The sequence below is a fragment of the Tetrahymena thermophila genome, assembly GCF_000189635.1.
Source record: "Tetrahymena thermophila SB210 genomic scaffold scf_8254179, whole genome shotgun sequence".
Lineage (NCBI taxonomy): Eukaryota > Ciliophora > Oligohymenophorea > Hymenostomatida > Tetrahymenidae > Tetrahymena > Tetrahymena thermophila.
The window spans coordinates 50,899-65,782 of NW_002476081.1; the positions used below are offsets into that span (position 1 = coordinate 50,899).

General features: G+C 22.6%; 5 protein-coding genes across 5 annotated transcripts; 2 read left to right on the forward strand and 3 right to left on the reverse strand. All coding sequences in view use genetic code 6, as the record gives it.

The window, feature by feature from the left end:
- Positions 1 to 198: 198 nt before the first annotated feature.
- Positions 199 to 1,386, reverse strand: TTHERM_01220430 (kinase domain protein; the record flags this gene model as incomplete). The annotated part of the gene is made up of 1 exon (XM_001025768.2): positions 199 to 1,386. One exon carries the CDS (start codon positions 1,384 to 1,386, stop codon positions 199 to 201), a length of 1,188 nt encoding a protein of 395 aa, XP_001025768.2.
- A 930-nt stretch (positions 1,387 to 2,316) lies between these two features.
- On the reverse strand, positions 2,317 to 5,872 carry TTHERM_01220440 (hypothetical protein; the record flags this gene model as incomplete). Its single annotated transcript, XM_001025769.2, has 7 exons — positions 5,170 to 5,872; positions 4,246 to 4,499; positions 4,028 to 4,197; positions 3,813 to 3,973; positions 3,440 to 3,636; positions 3,128 to 3,387; positions 2,317 to 2,908 (listed from the first exon to the last, which is right to left on the reverse strand). Exons 1-7 carry the CDS (start codon positions 5,819 to 5,821, stop codon positions 2,317 to 2,319), a joined length of 2,286 nt encoding a protein of 761 aa, XP_001025769.2. The 5' UTR covers positions 5,822 to 5,872.
- A 543-nt stretch (positions 5,873 to 6,415) lies between these two features.
- On the forward strand, positions 6,416 to 7,516 carry TTHERM_001220449 (hypothetical protein; the record flags this gene model as incomplete). The annotated part of the gene is made up of 2 exons (XM_012800494.1): positions 6,416 to 7,257; positions 7,312 to 7,516. The coding sequence occupies 2 exons, from the start codon at positions 6,416 to 6,418 to the stop codon at positions 7,514 to 7,516; spliced, it is 1,047 nt and encodes a 348-aa protein (XP_012655948.1).
- Positions 7,516 to 12,733, forward strand: TTHERM_01220450 (hypothetical protein; the record flags this gene model as incomplete). The annotated part of the gene is made up of 4 exons (XM_001025770.2): positions 7,516 to 10,761; positions 11,383 to 12,216; positions 12,274 to 12,382; positions 12,441 to 12,733. The coding sequence occupies 4 exons, from the start codon at positions 7,516 to 7,518 to the stop codon at positions 12,731 to 12,733; spliced, it is 4,482 nt and encodes a 1,493-aa protein (XP_001025770.2).
- A 516-nt stretch (positions 12,734 to 13,249) lies between these two features.
- Positions 13,250 to 13,880, reverse strand: TTHERM_001220450 (transmembrane protein, putative; the record flags this gene model as incomplete). The annotated part of the gene is made up of 2 exons (XM_012800495.1): positions 13,250 to 13,576; positions 13,790 to 13,880. A coding segment is annotated over one exon (252 nt), but the record flags the coding sequence as incomplete, so codon positions are not given.
- Between the last annotated feature and the right edge of the window lie 1,004 nt (positions 13,881 to 14,884).

A 14,884-nucleotide genomic window follows, 5' to 3' on the forward strand; every position in this document is an offset into this window, starting at 1 on the left:
ATCAATTAGTTTTTTTATTTATTTACTTATCTGTTTTTTAAAATTAAATAATTTTTTATTTTTAAAACTTCAAAATAAGATTGCAAAGAATTTTATTGATTTTTTATTTTAAACTTTAATTATTTTGATATTTTTTAGAGTTATTGGAGGAACTCTCGTCAGTTATTTGAGTTTTATATCAGTTCTTTCTCATCTTAATCAGAATATTTTTAATTGTTTAATTAGTTTTGTTTTCATAATTTTTTTTATTATGCCTGGCATTTTTATATTTATTTTTATATGGTCATTTTTAGTATTTTAATCAATTATTTAAGCATCCTCTGTCTGCTCCAATAAGGATACTTTCTAATATAGTTCTTAGTTTTTTTCTTCTTGTATACCATAATTATCTTTAAGCTTACTGTTACAGCTCTTACTCTCAGTCAATGTTAGTATTTTTTAATTTGAAATTGTTTGAAATTTAATTGGAGCTGGATATCTATTTAAATTAGGAAGATATTGTTCCTCTAGAAATTTAAATTGTTATATCACATCTGAAAGTTTCATTCTTTTATTTGGATGGTGTTCACATAGAAGCTATAGCATCTTATTTATGCATTCAAATTCTTGTTGGCCTTCGATCATAACAGGGGTATCTATGCTAGCAGGTCCATCTTGTAAGATCTTAATGAATTTTGATAATGGTGTACCTAGACAAGAATAAAAAATCAAACCTAATGAGAAGCAATCACTCTTCTTGCTTTGTAGAACTAAGCTTGGGTTTTCCTTCTTTAATTATTGTATTAAATTTTAGCATAATTCATCTTATAATTCTGGTGCTCTAAAAAGCTAAGCTCCTTAAACTGAGTATTTAATTTTACTAGTCCCTTGCATAACATATGCTGCTAAACCAAAATCAGCTATTTTTGCTACATTCATCTTGTCAATAAGAATATTATCTAACTTTAGGTCTCTTAATACTAATCCTTAATCATGCACATATTGTATTCCTTAACTGATCTCCTGTCCATATTTAATAAAGCTCTCTATTGACAGTAATTCATAACTTTTCATAAATTGATTAAGATCACCCTTGCATTCTTCCATTTGGATTATGATGTAGTTTTATGTTTCGTAATAATTGTAGAATTTTACAACATTTGGGTGATCCATTTTGCTCATAACATTAGCTTCTTTCAATGCCTTACCTCTTATATCCTAGTTTATTTACCCATGCTTCGTTCTAATGAAAATTAGCTTAAAAGCGAATCTATTCTAGTTTTGATCTTCTCCAATGATTGTAGTTCCAAACGATCCTCTCCCTGCAAATCGAATTGATTTGTAGCCTATTTCTTACAAAGCTGCATCCATATAAGTGAAATCATCTTTTTATTCTTAGTCTTACATATTTTCTAGATATTCCTTAAAGCTCAGTTGCTATTAATTATTTTGATAAATTTAAATATTGTATTTAGCAAGATAACTCTCATAATCCCTTAGAAAGTTTTAATCATATACTTGCAAGCTTTCAAATCTCATTTATTTTTTTAATCTTATTTATCGATTTATTTATTTATTTATTTTTAAAAAGCAATCTTTTTCAATGTTATTTTTATTAAATGGTTTTTTAAATATTTATGAGAATATTAACGAATTAGAATAAAATAAAAATTCTAATATTAAAAATTGAAAAAAAATGATCTATTTATTTAACTAAAAAGCAATATTTTTTAATGCCATTTTTATTAAAAAGGTTTTTTAAATACTTATTAGAATATTAAGGATTTAGAATAAAATAAAAATTATACAAAAATTATCTATTTATTGATTTATTTATCTAAAAAGCAATCTTTTTTTCATGTTATTTTGTGAAATGGTTTTTTAAATGCTTATTAGAATATTAAAGAATTAGAATAAAATAAAAATTCTAATATTAAAATTAATACAAAAATTATCTATTTATTTAATGTTCTAACTAAACACAATCTTTTTTAATGTTATTTTTATTAAATGATTTTTAAATACTTATTAGAATATTAATGAATTAGAATAAAATAAAAATTCTAATATTATAAATTGAGATAAAATTTGATTAATTTTATTCAAGTTCATTTAATATGTTTTTGTTTTGTAAAAAAAAAATTATTTTTTGATAATATTATTTTCTGAATTTTTTAATTTATGAATGTAAATTAGAGAGAATATACAACTATTTTTGATATTATATGTAGAATATATATTTATTAATATTAATTTTAATTTTTTGTTTTGATATTTTAAGTTCTTTAGGATAATAAAGTTATTTATTAATTTTAATATATAACAATTAAAATTATTTCAATAAAGTTTATTGTGCTTAAAAATAACTTTGTCTTCCTTTTCCTTGACGGTTATATACTCAGAGTTCTAGATATTACTATTTGTCGTCGCATTTAATTTACTTTAAGAAGTAAGATTGTTAATTAAATCAGATATTTAAGTTTCTATCTATGGTTTGCTATTATCCACCTCTTTTCTGTATCTATGAAATTTTCTGTGCATATTATTTATTTCTAGCTAATTTTATTTTTATTTACTGATATTTTATTTAAGTTGTTTATGATATCCATTAAACTGATTCACAAAAGAGTTATTACTTTAATTTCCATTGGTATTTCCTTTTTCGTTTAAATTTCCTTCAAAAGATTGGTTGAGAACCTAATAAAATTAGTTTGTATTTCCAAAGCTCCTGTATGTTTAATCTCTATTAGTATTTAGATTTGTACTTTAAGCATCTGAAAAACCTAATTAATATCCAGAATAAGCAGTTGAAGAATGACTATTGCTGCGATTCTTCTTATATTAAATAGCACTCTGATTTTAATTAATTTAAGGATGATAATAACTTATATTAGTTCTGTGCTTAATCTGATATAATCTATTGAGATTGCTAATTTATTAAAGAAAAATATAATAAAATTTTTCTTGTTAAAAAGAAATAAAATATTTTTTCATAAATTTGATTCAATAAAATTGAAACTAAAAATCAAATTAAAATTCAACTAAATAAGGTTTAGCTAATAAATTAAACATTTTTAAGTTATTTTTTGGTAAAAATGTATATTAATAATTAAGGAATATCAATAAAATTTAAAAGAATGTATTTTACAATTATTATCCATCTTCAATAGATTTTTTGAGAGTGCTTTCCTGTGATTAGGGTGGCAGAAGATTAGTTTGATTCATGTTATTTTCATCTTACTAACTAGTTTTTATTAAATCAAAATAGTCATAGTGAGAAACTTCAGCTTTTATATTAGTTTCAGTGCCTGGTTATTATGTTGTGTTGTTTTATTATTAAGAATCTAAATTTTCATTAATTTATATTTCTTCATTTTTTGATGCTTCATTTACATTAAATTTACATTTCTAATTTTTGTTATTTTTAAGATTAAAATATGGTTTTTTAAAAGAATTTTACTGGATTATTGCAGCATTTTTGATCAAAAATCATTGTTTTAATAATCTCTAAAAATTTCAGACTTGAGAAAAATTTAGAAATAACTTCGATTCTATCAAATTTAGTAAATTTTTAAACTTCAATTTAATCTAAATTCGGATTGAATGTGTTAAGCATTTTATTTCTCTTCTAAATTTCATTTTGAACTTCACTCACAGCTGTATTTTAAATTAAAAATGTTTTCATTTATTTATTTATTTATTTAAAACAAGATAAAATTTAATATGAAAATTAAAGCAAATTTTGTTATTTAATTTGGTTAAAAAAATAGAAAAATTGTATTAAAAAGTAAAGAAGATTTAATATAAATTAAATAGAATATTTATAAAATTACATTTAATAAATAATTGCTTGATTTGATTTTCTGTTGTGTTAGGAGTGCTGCTTGTCTTAATCTGCATGCTAAGAGACTTGTTAAGCATTTTTTAGTTATTAATTTATTCCTTGAGTTATTCAATTAATTGATCCCTAGGGTTAATCTTTTCAATAAGTAGTCTTTTTTTTAATGGTGTTAATATTTAATCTGAATTCTGCAACAATAAAACTTACTGATCAATTACATTCGCAGCTTGGTGGACATTCTCTTGCAAAAAAATAACTTTTCTAGCAGCAATTAAAGAGTCTCTGTACTTAAATTATCGACTAGGTTTTGAGTTCCTTACCCCATCAATATTATCAAGTGTGTTGTGTGCTGAATCTTGCTACAAATTTGATGTATCCTTATTAATTTAATAAAATTGAAAATAAATTTTAACCAATAATTTTACCAATTCGTTTTATCTGTTATTAATTTTTTAAATGAACGAGTGCTTAGTGGAATTTTGATTTTCATAATTATTTTGTTCTTTTATGACATTGAGCTTTTGTTGTGTCCTTAAATGAGCCTATCTGGACCATAAATTTTCTTGTTCTAACTCATTGTATAAATGCTTAAGTTTGGAAACCTCTTCTTTAAGTATTTTGTTTTCTTCGTTTAAAGAGTAGCTATTTTCCCTATAAAATCTGAGTTGCTTTTCTAATCCTATTTCATATATTAGAAGGGTTATTTTGTTTTCATTAAATAATTTCTGATTTTTTGCTGATCAAATAGTTTGTTTTCATAATGTAAAGGGGTAGGAGTTGTTAAATTTTGTTGGTGATTAAATTAATTTAATTTAATAACTTGCTTTGTTTATTTATCAAAAAAATTGGAAAAAAATTTAAAATATAATAAAGCAAGCACATACCCCTTAGAATTATACAAAAATCAATTTTATTTCTTCAATAGTAGAATTTCTTTATGTTCAGAAAACAAATTTAAAAATTAGCAAAAAAAAAAGAACAAAAATGTTCTAATTCATAAAATCTTGTTAATTTTATCTTATTAGGAAAATATCTTAACTAAATATTTACAAAAATACATTATTTAGTAAACTAAAATACTAAAAAAGATTGTTTTCTCTTTTTGTATTTTTGCAGTAATTTCTCAATAGATTGATTTTTATAATAAAATGTTTTAAATATCTTTTGTAAACTAAGATTTGAATTAAAGGGATTTATTTTATTTTATTTTATTTAGGACTATTTTGCATTTTTAAAGTATTTTACTATTTACAAATATGATTTAATTTAATAACTAATTAAAATAATTTTAAATTAGAAAATATTTTCATAAAAATATTTTGGATTATTTTAGCAAAATAATTAATTACCTATAACTTTTATATCTAATTCTACTTAAAGGTTGAAATCATTAAGTTTTTATTAACATTCTTATAATTCTTTGGTCATTTTATCTAAGGTAATTTGAAATGATTTGAGTAGTTCGTATTCTTTTTTATTAAGTGTTTCAACCACTTTTTCATCAAATTATTACATTAACATTTCAAGGTCCTCCCTTAATTTGATAAATATATCTTGCTGCTTCTTGTTGAAAACTTGAGAAATCTTTTTGGTGAAACTTTAAATGTGCCTCACTTGATTAATTGCTGTATAAAATATTTGACTTTTATCATCTTTCTTCATGTTTTCATTCTCAGGAAATTCATCTTCAAGCCTCTCTAAAAGGGACATTTTCGAATTAATTAAATTGCTTTGCGTGTTAACTGCCTGCTATTGCAACTGGCTCTGCTTTTGCTGATAGATCTGATTTTGATTCTAAGACAATTCTAACAACCTCTAAGTATCATTTAATTAGATTACTGATTTATTTTAATCTGTGCTTTTTGTTCTTTAAGTTTTGTAATTTAAATTAGACTAAGAGTGATCTAAGTTCTATGAACTCAATTTATCAGCCCTGCTACTAGAATTTTCTTATTAATTCTTTTACTGCAGTGCTTACTCCGTTAAGTAATTATCCCTCATTTTTCTTATTTGATTTAGTGTTTAATAAATCACAACAACCAACAATTTAATAAATAAATATATAAAAGTTTAATTATCCACTATTAAAATCTAAATAATTAAATTTTTCTTATTTAATTAGCACTACTAATTATGTTTGTTATCAGATTTTTAACTTAAATTGTGGAGTTAAAAATGCAATCAAACAACATAGCTGTTAACATAATAAGATTTGCCTAAAATTAATATTTTTTGATTACTTTATTTACAATTTATAAATACTTATGTTCAAAATATTATTCAAGTATTTCTGTAGCAACTAAATTATAATTTGGAATAAAAAAATCTATTAGAAATCTCTTTATCTCTATCAAAAAAATATAAATTGTTTATTTTAACAACAAAAAAATTAAAAAATGTTCATTTATAAAAGCATGATTAATTTTTTCATTTTTAGAAAAATTTGTTTTAAATAAAACAATTTTCAATAATTCCAAAAAAATAGTTAATAATCTTTGATACATTTAAAAGATTAAACATGAAAAAAATTAATTGCACTTTTATGAGCTTAAGATTGGACAGAATATAAGCCTAAAAATTACATTTATGAAATTAATGTTTAATTATACATTTATTTATACTGGTTAATTTATTATTATTGATTTTGTAGTTTTTGAAGTAATTAAAATTAGATCTAAATATCTATCATCTTAGAGCATTTAGATTTAAAATAAGCTGCATTATGTTGTATTAAAATTAAAATCCATAAAAGAATATAAAAATTTGATAAAAATCACAGCTTAATGCATTTTCTTTGAATATTTATACACTTTTTCAAGGTTTTTAAATTTTTAAAATGTAATTTAAATTAATCAAATCAAAAGCGAAACAATTAATCAATTATTTTTTATAAATTTGCTTGGTTTTTATTATTTTGGGAGTGAATACAAATACAATGCAATAATAAAAAGAGATAAATAATAAGAAGGAGTTATGGGGGAGGGAAAGAGAAGTTATTTAATTAGGAGAATGAATTCAAATGCATAGCAAACTAAGATGTATTCAGAAGAAAGAAAGATATAGTCTAAGCTTTTATTAAATAGGCAAATAAATAAATAGCTAATTCAATTAATGAAAAAATTAGGGATATATAGAATTAAATGGGTTAGTTAGTTAGATAGATAAATAGATATATGGATAGATAGGTAGTTTGTGATCTTAGTCATGGAGAGATGCTTAAAGAAAAAAAATTAATTAGAGAGGAAGTAATTATTAGAATTTAATAAGGAAAAATAGGTGGATTTTTTTGATAAATAAATAAATTTAAAAAGAAGGGGTAAGGGCAAGAAAGAAAAGAAAGAAAAAAGAAAGAAAGAAAAAATTTTTGAATCAAGATAAAAAATTCAATAAAAAAGGTTTAGACAATAGAAAAAGTATATAATATCATCTAATAGTAGGTAAATTTTATTCATTTTTGCACAACAAAAATTAAATATTTTTTTTGGGCGTAGTCTCTGCGCCAATTACAAGCAAACAAACAATCAAACTATTAAACAAACAAACAAACTCCTTTCTAACTAAATAGGAATCCAACCAAACTAAAACTAAAATACAAAGCAAAGATAGATCACTACTAATTTAGCAGCCACTTCTTTCAATCAACTTCCCACTTATTTAAGTGAAATTTTTATATAAAATTTTTATTTCTCATCCTGATGAAAGGCTAGAATAAAATATCTCCTAACGCTTAAACTGGAGTTGCATTAGGGGGAAGATTGAATAATTTTCCTACCGCTTAGAAGAATAACTAAAATGCGACCACCAGCATGACATCAAATAATTATGCGAATATAAACTTACCGCCAAATATAAGCTTAAACTTACCTTCAAATACTCTGAATGGGTAAATAAACAGCAATAACTAACAAATAGCGACAAATTAGCATATTTAGAATTAGTAGCAGTAGTAGTAATTATAATAATAGCAGTAAAATTAGCAGCAGTAATCAAGTAAAAATTAGGTTATTCAACAACAACAAAACGCTTAGCAGAACATTCAACCTTCCTATCAACCTTAGCAGCAACAGTCTTAGAATCAAAACAGGCAATATGCTCAATTCACACCATCACTATCAAATGCTTAAAACTTAATTATTTCTAATGGTGAAGACGATGGAGTTGACCGCAACAACATCAATTATATGACGCCATACAATCAATTTCTCTTGGAAAGCTTAAATAATAACAATATTGGGTTTGGATAAAACAACATTTAATACTCAGTAAATCTTCATTCCTTTACATTAAATCCTTAATAACAACAGTAGCAAGCATAATAAAGCTAGTAAAATCAATAGAACCCGTCTCAGTAGCCTTATAAATAGAATCTATAATAAAATCAATAGCAGTAGGCATACAATATACACTCTAATCAAGGTTAGACCTAGCTAAACTCGCAAGGTTAATAATAACAATAGAATTAGTAAAATTTACAGCACGACCAGTAAATAAAAATACAATAAAATACTCTTTTAACTGGAAATCCCAATATGCAAAGTTTGAACAACATCACTACAGCCGCCTAATAAATGGTTTAAAATTAAAATACAGCTTACAACACTTCTCATCCTCAGCAAAATTCTTAGATTTAGCAATAAAACTAACAAAATTAGTAGTTGAGCTAAAACCAGTAAATTTAATAGCAACATCATAATAATACACATCATCTCAATAATTAATAATCTACCTCTACTACGACAACCACTATTGAGCATTAGCAAAATTTGAATACAAAACAACAAGCTGGAAGGAACATTTAAAGCCAAATTAACTCAACGAACAACACAAATATCACCAACAATAACAACAATATTTTAAATTTGAATACAGCAAACAGCATAAATAATAGCAATAGCTCTAATGTGAATAAAAATGTAATAAATACAAACAGCATTAATATAAACTCACTTTCAACAAATAATTTAAATAATTTAACTTCTAACATTTAAAATAACACAATTATTCAAAATTAAAAATCTAAAAACTCAAAATAAAACTAGGTGAACAACAACACTAACGCTGCTATTTTGAGTCACTTAAGCAATTAGACTGTACAAGATGCATTATAACAGTAAACAAAAAATAACAGCTAAACTCAAAACATAATAAAAAACTAAACGAACAACTTAATTAATCAAACAAACAACATGATAAATCAAGCTGCTTCTAATTAAAATAGCTTGAATGCTCAGAATTTCGTGATGTAATAATAACCTCAATCAGCTACAATAAATGATAATGTGCAAAAACTATTTGATGAAGATAAAATTTTCTAACCCTAATAATTAAATTCCGTCAATTTATAAAAACAGTTCCAAAATATCCAGCAAATGCAAGACACAAAAAACATTTAAGGGAAAAAAAATTAAAATGAATTTTTAAATTAACTGAATGTGAACCAAGGAAATCAACACTAAGCTTAAAATCACAATTAAAATCTCATAAACACTTTCTAAAACTAGCAATATTACTCTTCATTAGATTAATAAACAGTAATGCCAACCTAAATTGCTCCAATCAACTCTATAGCTACTCCCACAAACGCATCTCTTTCAGCTATGGTGACAGCAAGTGCTTCTACTGCTATTACCAATGCAGCAGCAGTTACAACAGCTAATACAAACAAAGCTGCGAGCAGCACGACAGGAAGAAAGAAAAAAAATTAAAATAATGTTAATAACAACATTTAAATTAGCAATTTGAATAACTAAACACAAAATATATTGTAAGCACCAGTAGCTTAGACGACGGTCTCAAACACAATAACACCAAAGAATGCATCGAAGAGGAAACAAAAGAATTAAGCTTCTTAACTAAATTTAAATGCTAATGTAAATGAAAGTGCAATAGCAACAAGCACTGCAACTTTAAATAATAACAATGTAAATAATCTTTTAATAAATTAAACAGCTATAAATAATCTTGGTGGATTTGAAACAACTAATTTTCCAGAAATTTCAAATATGCATCTCGGTGGAATTGGCCATTTAGAATTTGATAATAATTTTAATCTAAACCCATTATACGATATAAATTTAATGAATATTTGCAATACAAATTACGAAGAAAATAATGATAATTATATTCTCAACAACCATAACAATTTAATAAGCCAAAACAATAACAAAATTCAGCTGATAAAGGGTTAAAATAATCTTGATTTTGAAAATAATTTGCATCTTAACAATAACAACTAAAATGTTGCCATTCAAGGTTTAGCTTAGTAAAACGATTACACAAACTAGAAAGATTTAAATCAAAATAATAATTTATAAATCCACACAAATACACTTGTTGATTAAAGCTAGTTGCAATCAATTATTCCTCCAGTAATTTAACAGACTAAGTAAAAAGCAGTCAAATCTAAAAAAGCTCAGCAGAAGTTACAACAACAAAATGATTAAATAGACAACAGTTAAACCCAAACTAATTAGCTGCCATCTATAAAAAACCAAGAGATAAAACAAGTTAATCAAATTATATAGCAAAATCAGAATATGTAAATGACATAATAAATTGTTCCAAACTAGTAATAGCAATAATAATAACAACAACAGCAACAGCAATAGAATTAAACTCAAAACGAAAGCCAATAAACTGTGGAGTAGAACAAAGAAATGAAGCAAAAAAAGAAAACTAAATCTTAAAAAAATGCAAACGGGCAGCCCTAAGAAAAGAACTAAACTATCACAATTGCTCTCATGAATTACATGGAGAATAAAAGGATAGAAATCATCTCTGAAGAAGAAGTAAAAAAATTTATTGACGAAAATATAGACAAATGCAAAAGACCAGATGGCACCAAGTATAAAGGAGATAAAAATAAAATTATGAAAGGTAGTCTAACCTCAAACGGAGTTTTTTCCAAAATGGAAGGACAGACAAACTTTTATTAACTTAATGTAAATTTCTATTTACCAATTAATACATCTTTCTACAAAAATTACATTATTCTATTAGCAATTATTTTAAGCTTAAATAAACAAATAAATTAACTAATTAATTATTAAAAATGATTGAAATTGGAGATATTTTAAAAATAATCATTTAATCTTATAATTTATTTAAGATTTTTTTAATGAATTTTTATTAATGAAATTTATTAAATATTTTATTTCATAATTTTACTTACATTAAAACACAAAATAAATTATTTCTAATTAGAAAATATTACAAAAAAATAAAATTATCAAATAGATATTTTCAAAATAATTTTAAATTTATTAATTAAATTTGTTAAAATTGATGAAAAATCGCATAATTAATAATTTACAAATGTCAATTTTAAAAATATTTAAAAAACATTTCAATTAAATTATTTTTTTTAAATATTAAATTTTTTAATTCAAGTTAAATACCAATATTTAATTTCATTAGTTTTTTTCAAATAATGATTATTATATGCAAACACATCCATTGATAATATATAAAAACTGCTTAAAATAAATACTTTGTTTATAAAAAGATTTATTTATTTTTTTACTTAAGTTTAATTAATTAATTAATTTATAATATTTTAATAGAAAAAAGAAGGAGAAGCTTTTAGATAGAGAACTGAAAAGAGAGTTGAAAATTTGAGTTAAAAGAAAAAAAATATAAAGAAGAAGAACTAAGATCCAAATAAGATTTAGAATGAAAAGAAATAAAAGAATAAAAAGAATAAAGATGGTGATGGCAATTAGCACAATGGGTCAGAAAATAACTAGTAAGATAACATGGGTTAATATAACCAATTTATGCCCAATGATTAAGATAATGACAATAATCTTCATCAAAATGATTAAGATTTTAATTATAATAACTAAGAAGAAAACATTAAAATAAGTAAAAGCAGCATAATAGATATCAACAACAATTCGAAAAATAATAATGGCTTCGATTTAAATTTGAGAAATGGATAGAATTTAGTTGGCGATTATGATTTTGGTTATAACAACAATTTAGGCTAATTCTTACCTGAATTTAACAGGAAGAGAAAAATAACTGAGTTAGATAAAGATAACCTAGATTAGCATATTGATGATAAAAATGATATTGGTAACTTAGCAAATGCTGGAAAGAGAAACAAACAAGCTAAGGTAAGAGAGAAATCAAGAATTAATGACTAGGCTGACATCAAAAATTTGAATTCACTCTAGCAATTTTAAGCCTCGCCAAAGCATTGGTCTTTAAGTTAAAATAATTAGCAGCTTGTTAACTAAACTTGTGAAATATCACTTCATAATCAATAGTAATACTCTGATTTTTGGAGTAAAATCTAGTTTGATAAACCTATAAAACCATTTATTGAAATTATTAATTGCTTGAAAGAAACCTACAAAAAACTTGACATCAAAGACCCAATGGAAGTGTTTGAAGTAAATAAAAAAATATTTAAAAATAATTTATAAAGCTAATTCAATTTTAAAATGTAGAAACTCCTAAACAACCAAGCAGATCAACAAGTATACGAGCATATGAGTTAGAAAAACTAAATTAAAGAAGGATTTATGGCTTTTTATGAACTTTTTGAACCCATCATCAGTAAATATTTTATTAATATCTAACTAAACTAAATAAATTATAATTGTATTTAAAAAAGATATCAACTTATAAAATACTGCCACTAAAAAGAAATAATCAAAACCTAGAGCACCTAAAAAGGAAAAAAATGTAATTTAAAATAATCAAGAAAGCAAAATAGAAAATATGAATAACAAAACTAACAACAACAATATCAATAGTAATAATAGTAATAATAACAACAATAGAAATGTTAACAATATTAACAACCAATACTAAAACAACTAACAAGAATTTATAAATTTAAATTAAAACCATTTCACTGAAAATAAACCAAAAAAGAAATAAAAACTAAATTAGCAATAATTATGATTTCATATTTACATTTATTTACATTCAATTATTCTTATAATTAATTATTTACTATAAAATAAATAAATAAATAAATAAATAAATAAACAAAATATTTTATTTTAAATAACTATCTATATTCATAAATAGTTTTAGAAAATCTACTTAATATCTGTCTGTCTATCAATCAATTTATCTATTATTATATCTATCAAACTATAATTAAATTAATATTCTAATTAAAATAGTTTTATATTACTTAATATCAAAATATTCATATTTTTCGTTCAATAATTATCTTAGAAAAATAAATACTTAAATCTTTCAATTTTAATGCTAAATGTATATTTAATTATACTTTTTATGCATAATATTGTTTATGATAAAAGTTTTTATATTTAATTACAACAATTTATTAATTAATTTAAGTTAAAGTGATAAATAATAATTATTTCAACTATTTAAATAAACTTAATGAAAACATTTTACAAACAAAAAAAATATAAAGCATTTAATACTCATTAGTTAAGAGTCACTTCACTTAAAATAAGGGCAAAAAAAAGAATTTTTTAAGTAAATTTAATTTTTTAATTTTTACAAATAATTTATTTACTTACAAAAATATAAATGATATTTATAATAAAAAAACAATAATAAAATCTAATATAATTTAGGTAAAAAAAACTTTTTCAAAATATAAAAAAATTAAAAAAACCTTTAATATTCAACTATTAAAACATTTAATATTTATTCGTCCTTTTTTCTTTATTTGCTTATCAAAAGAACCATTTTTTAAAGACAACTAATCTTTTTGATTTAAGACACTTGCTTATTACTTTGAATTTTTATGAGTAATTCATTGAGCTAAAATTTTATAAAAATTAGTTTAAATTTTAAATAAATATCAAATATAATAAACTCTAAATTAAAATTTATTTTTTAAATAAATAAATAAAATAAAATAAGAGGAATAAAATAAATAAAAAATTAATCAAATAAATTCAAAGAGCTTTATTGCTTTAAATTAGTTTTAATAATTAAAAATATCACAATCCAAAACAAATAAACTGTTTTTACCCAATTCTAAGTGACAAATTTGAGAGATTAATGCAATTTGCTAAACCAGAACCTAAGCCTGATGCACCTTCATCACCGATTTAATTTCCACTTTTTAAATATTTAAGAAAAAATATATCATTAAATAGTTAATTAGAAGGAAAAAATGAAGAAAGAATATGAAATAATAAGATAGATTAATTAATTAATAATAAAAGCAAAAGTTGAAAATAAAATAATGAGTTAAATAAACAAAGAAAGAACAAAAAAAAAACAAGCACAATAAAAAGAAAAAGAAAAAAGAGCTTTATTGTTTTAAATTAGTTTTAATAATTAAAAATATCACAATCCAAAACAAATAAACTGTTTTTACCCAAGATCAAGTGTCAAATTTGAGAGATTAATGCAATTTGCTAAACCAGAACAAAAGCCTGATGCACCCATTGCACCAATTTAATTTTCACTTTTTAAATATTTAAGAAAAAATATACCATTAAATAGTTAATTCGAAGGAAATAATGAAGAAAGAATATGAAATATTAAGATAGATTAATTAATTAATAATAAAAGAAAAAGTTGAAAATAAAATGATGAGTTAAATAAACAAAGAAATAACAAAAAAAAAAGCAAGCATAATAAAAAGAAAAAGAAAAAAGAGCTTTATTTTATTGTTTTAAATTAGTTTTTATAATTAAAAATATCACAATCCAAAACAAATAAACTGTTTTTACCAAAGCTCAAGTGTCAAATTTGAGAGATTAATGCAATTTGCTAAACCAGAACCTAAGCCTGATGCACCTTCATCACCAATTTAATTTCTACTTTTTAAATATTTAAGAAAAAATATACCATTAAATAGTTAATTAGAAGGAAATAATGAAGAAAGAATATGAAATAATAAGATAGATTAATTAATAATAAAAGCAAAAGTTGAAAATAAAATGATGAGTTAAATAAACAAAGAAATAACAAAAAAAAAAGCAAGCACAATAAAAAGAAAAAGAAAAAAGAGCTTTATTGTTTTAAATTAGTTTTTATAATTAAAAATATCACAATCCAAAACAAATAAACTGTTTTTACCCAAGATAAAGTGTCAAATTTGAGAGATTAATGCAA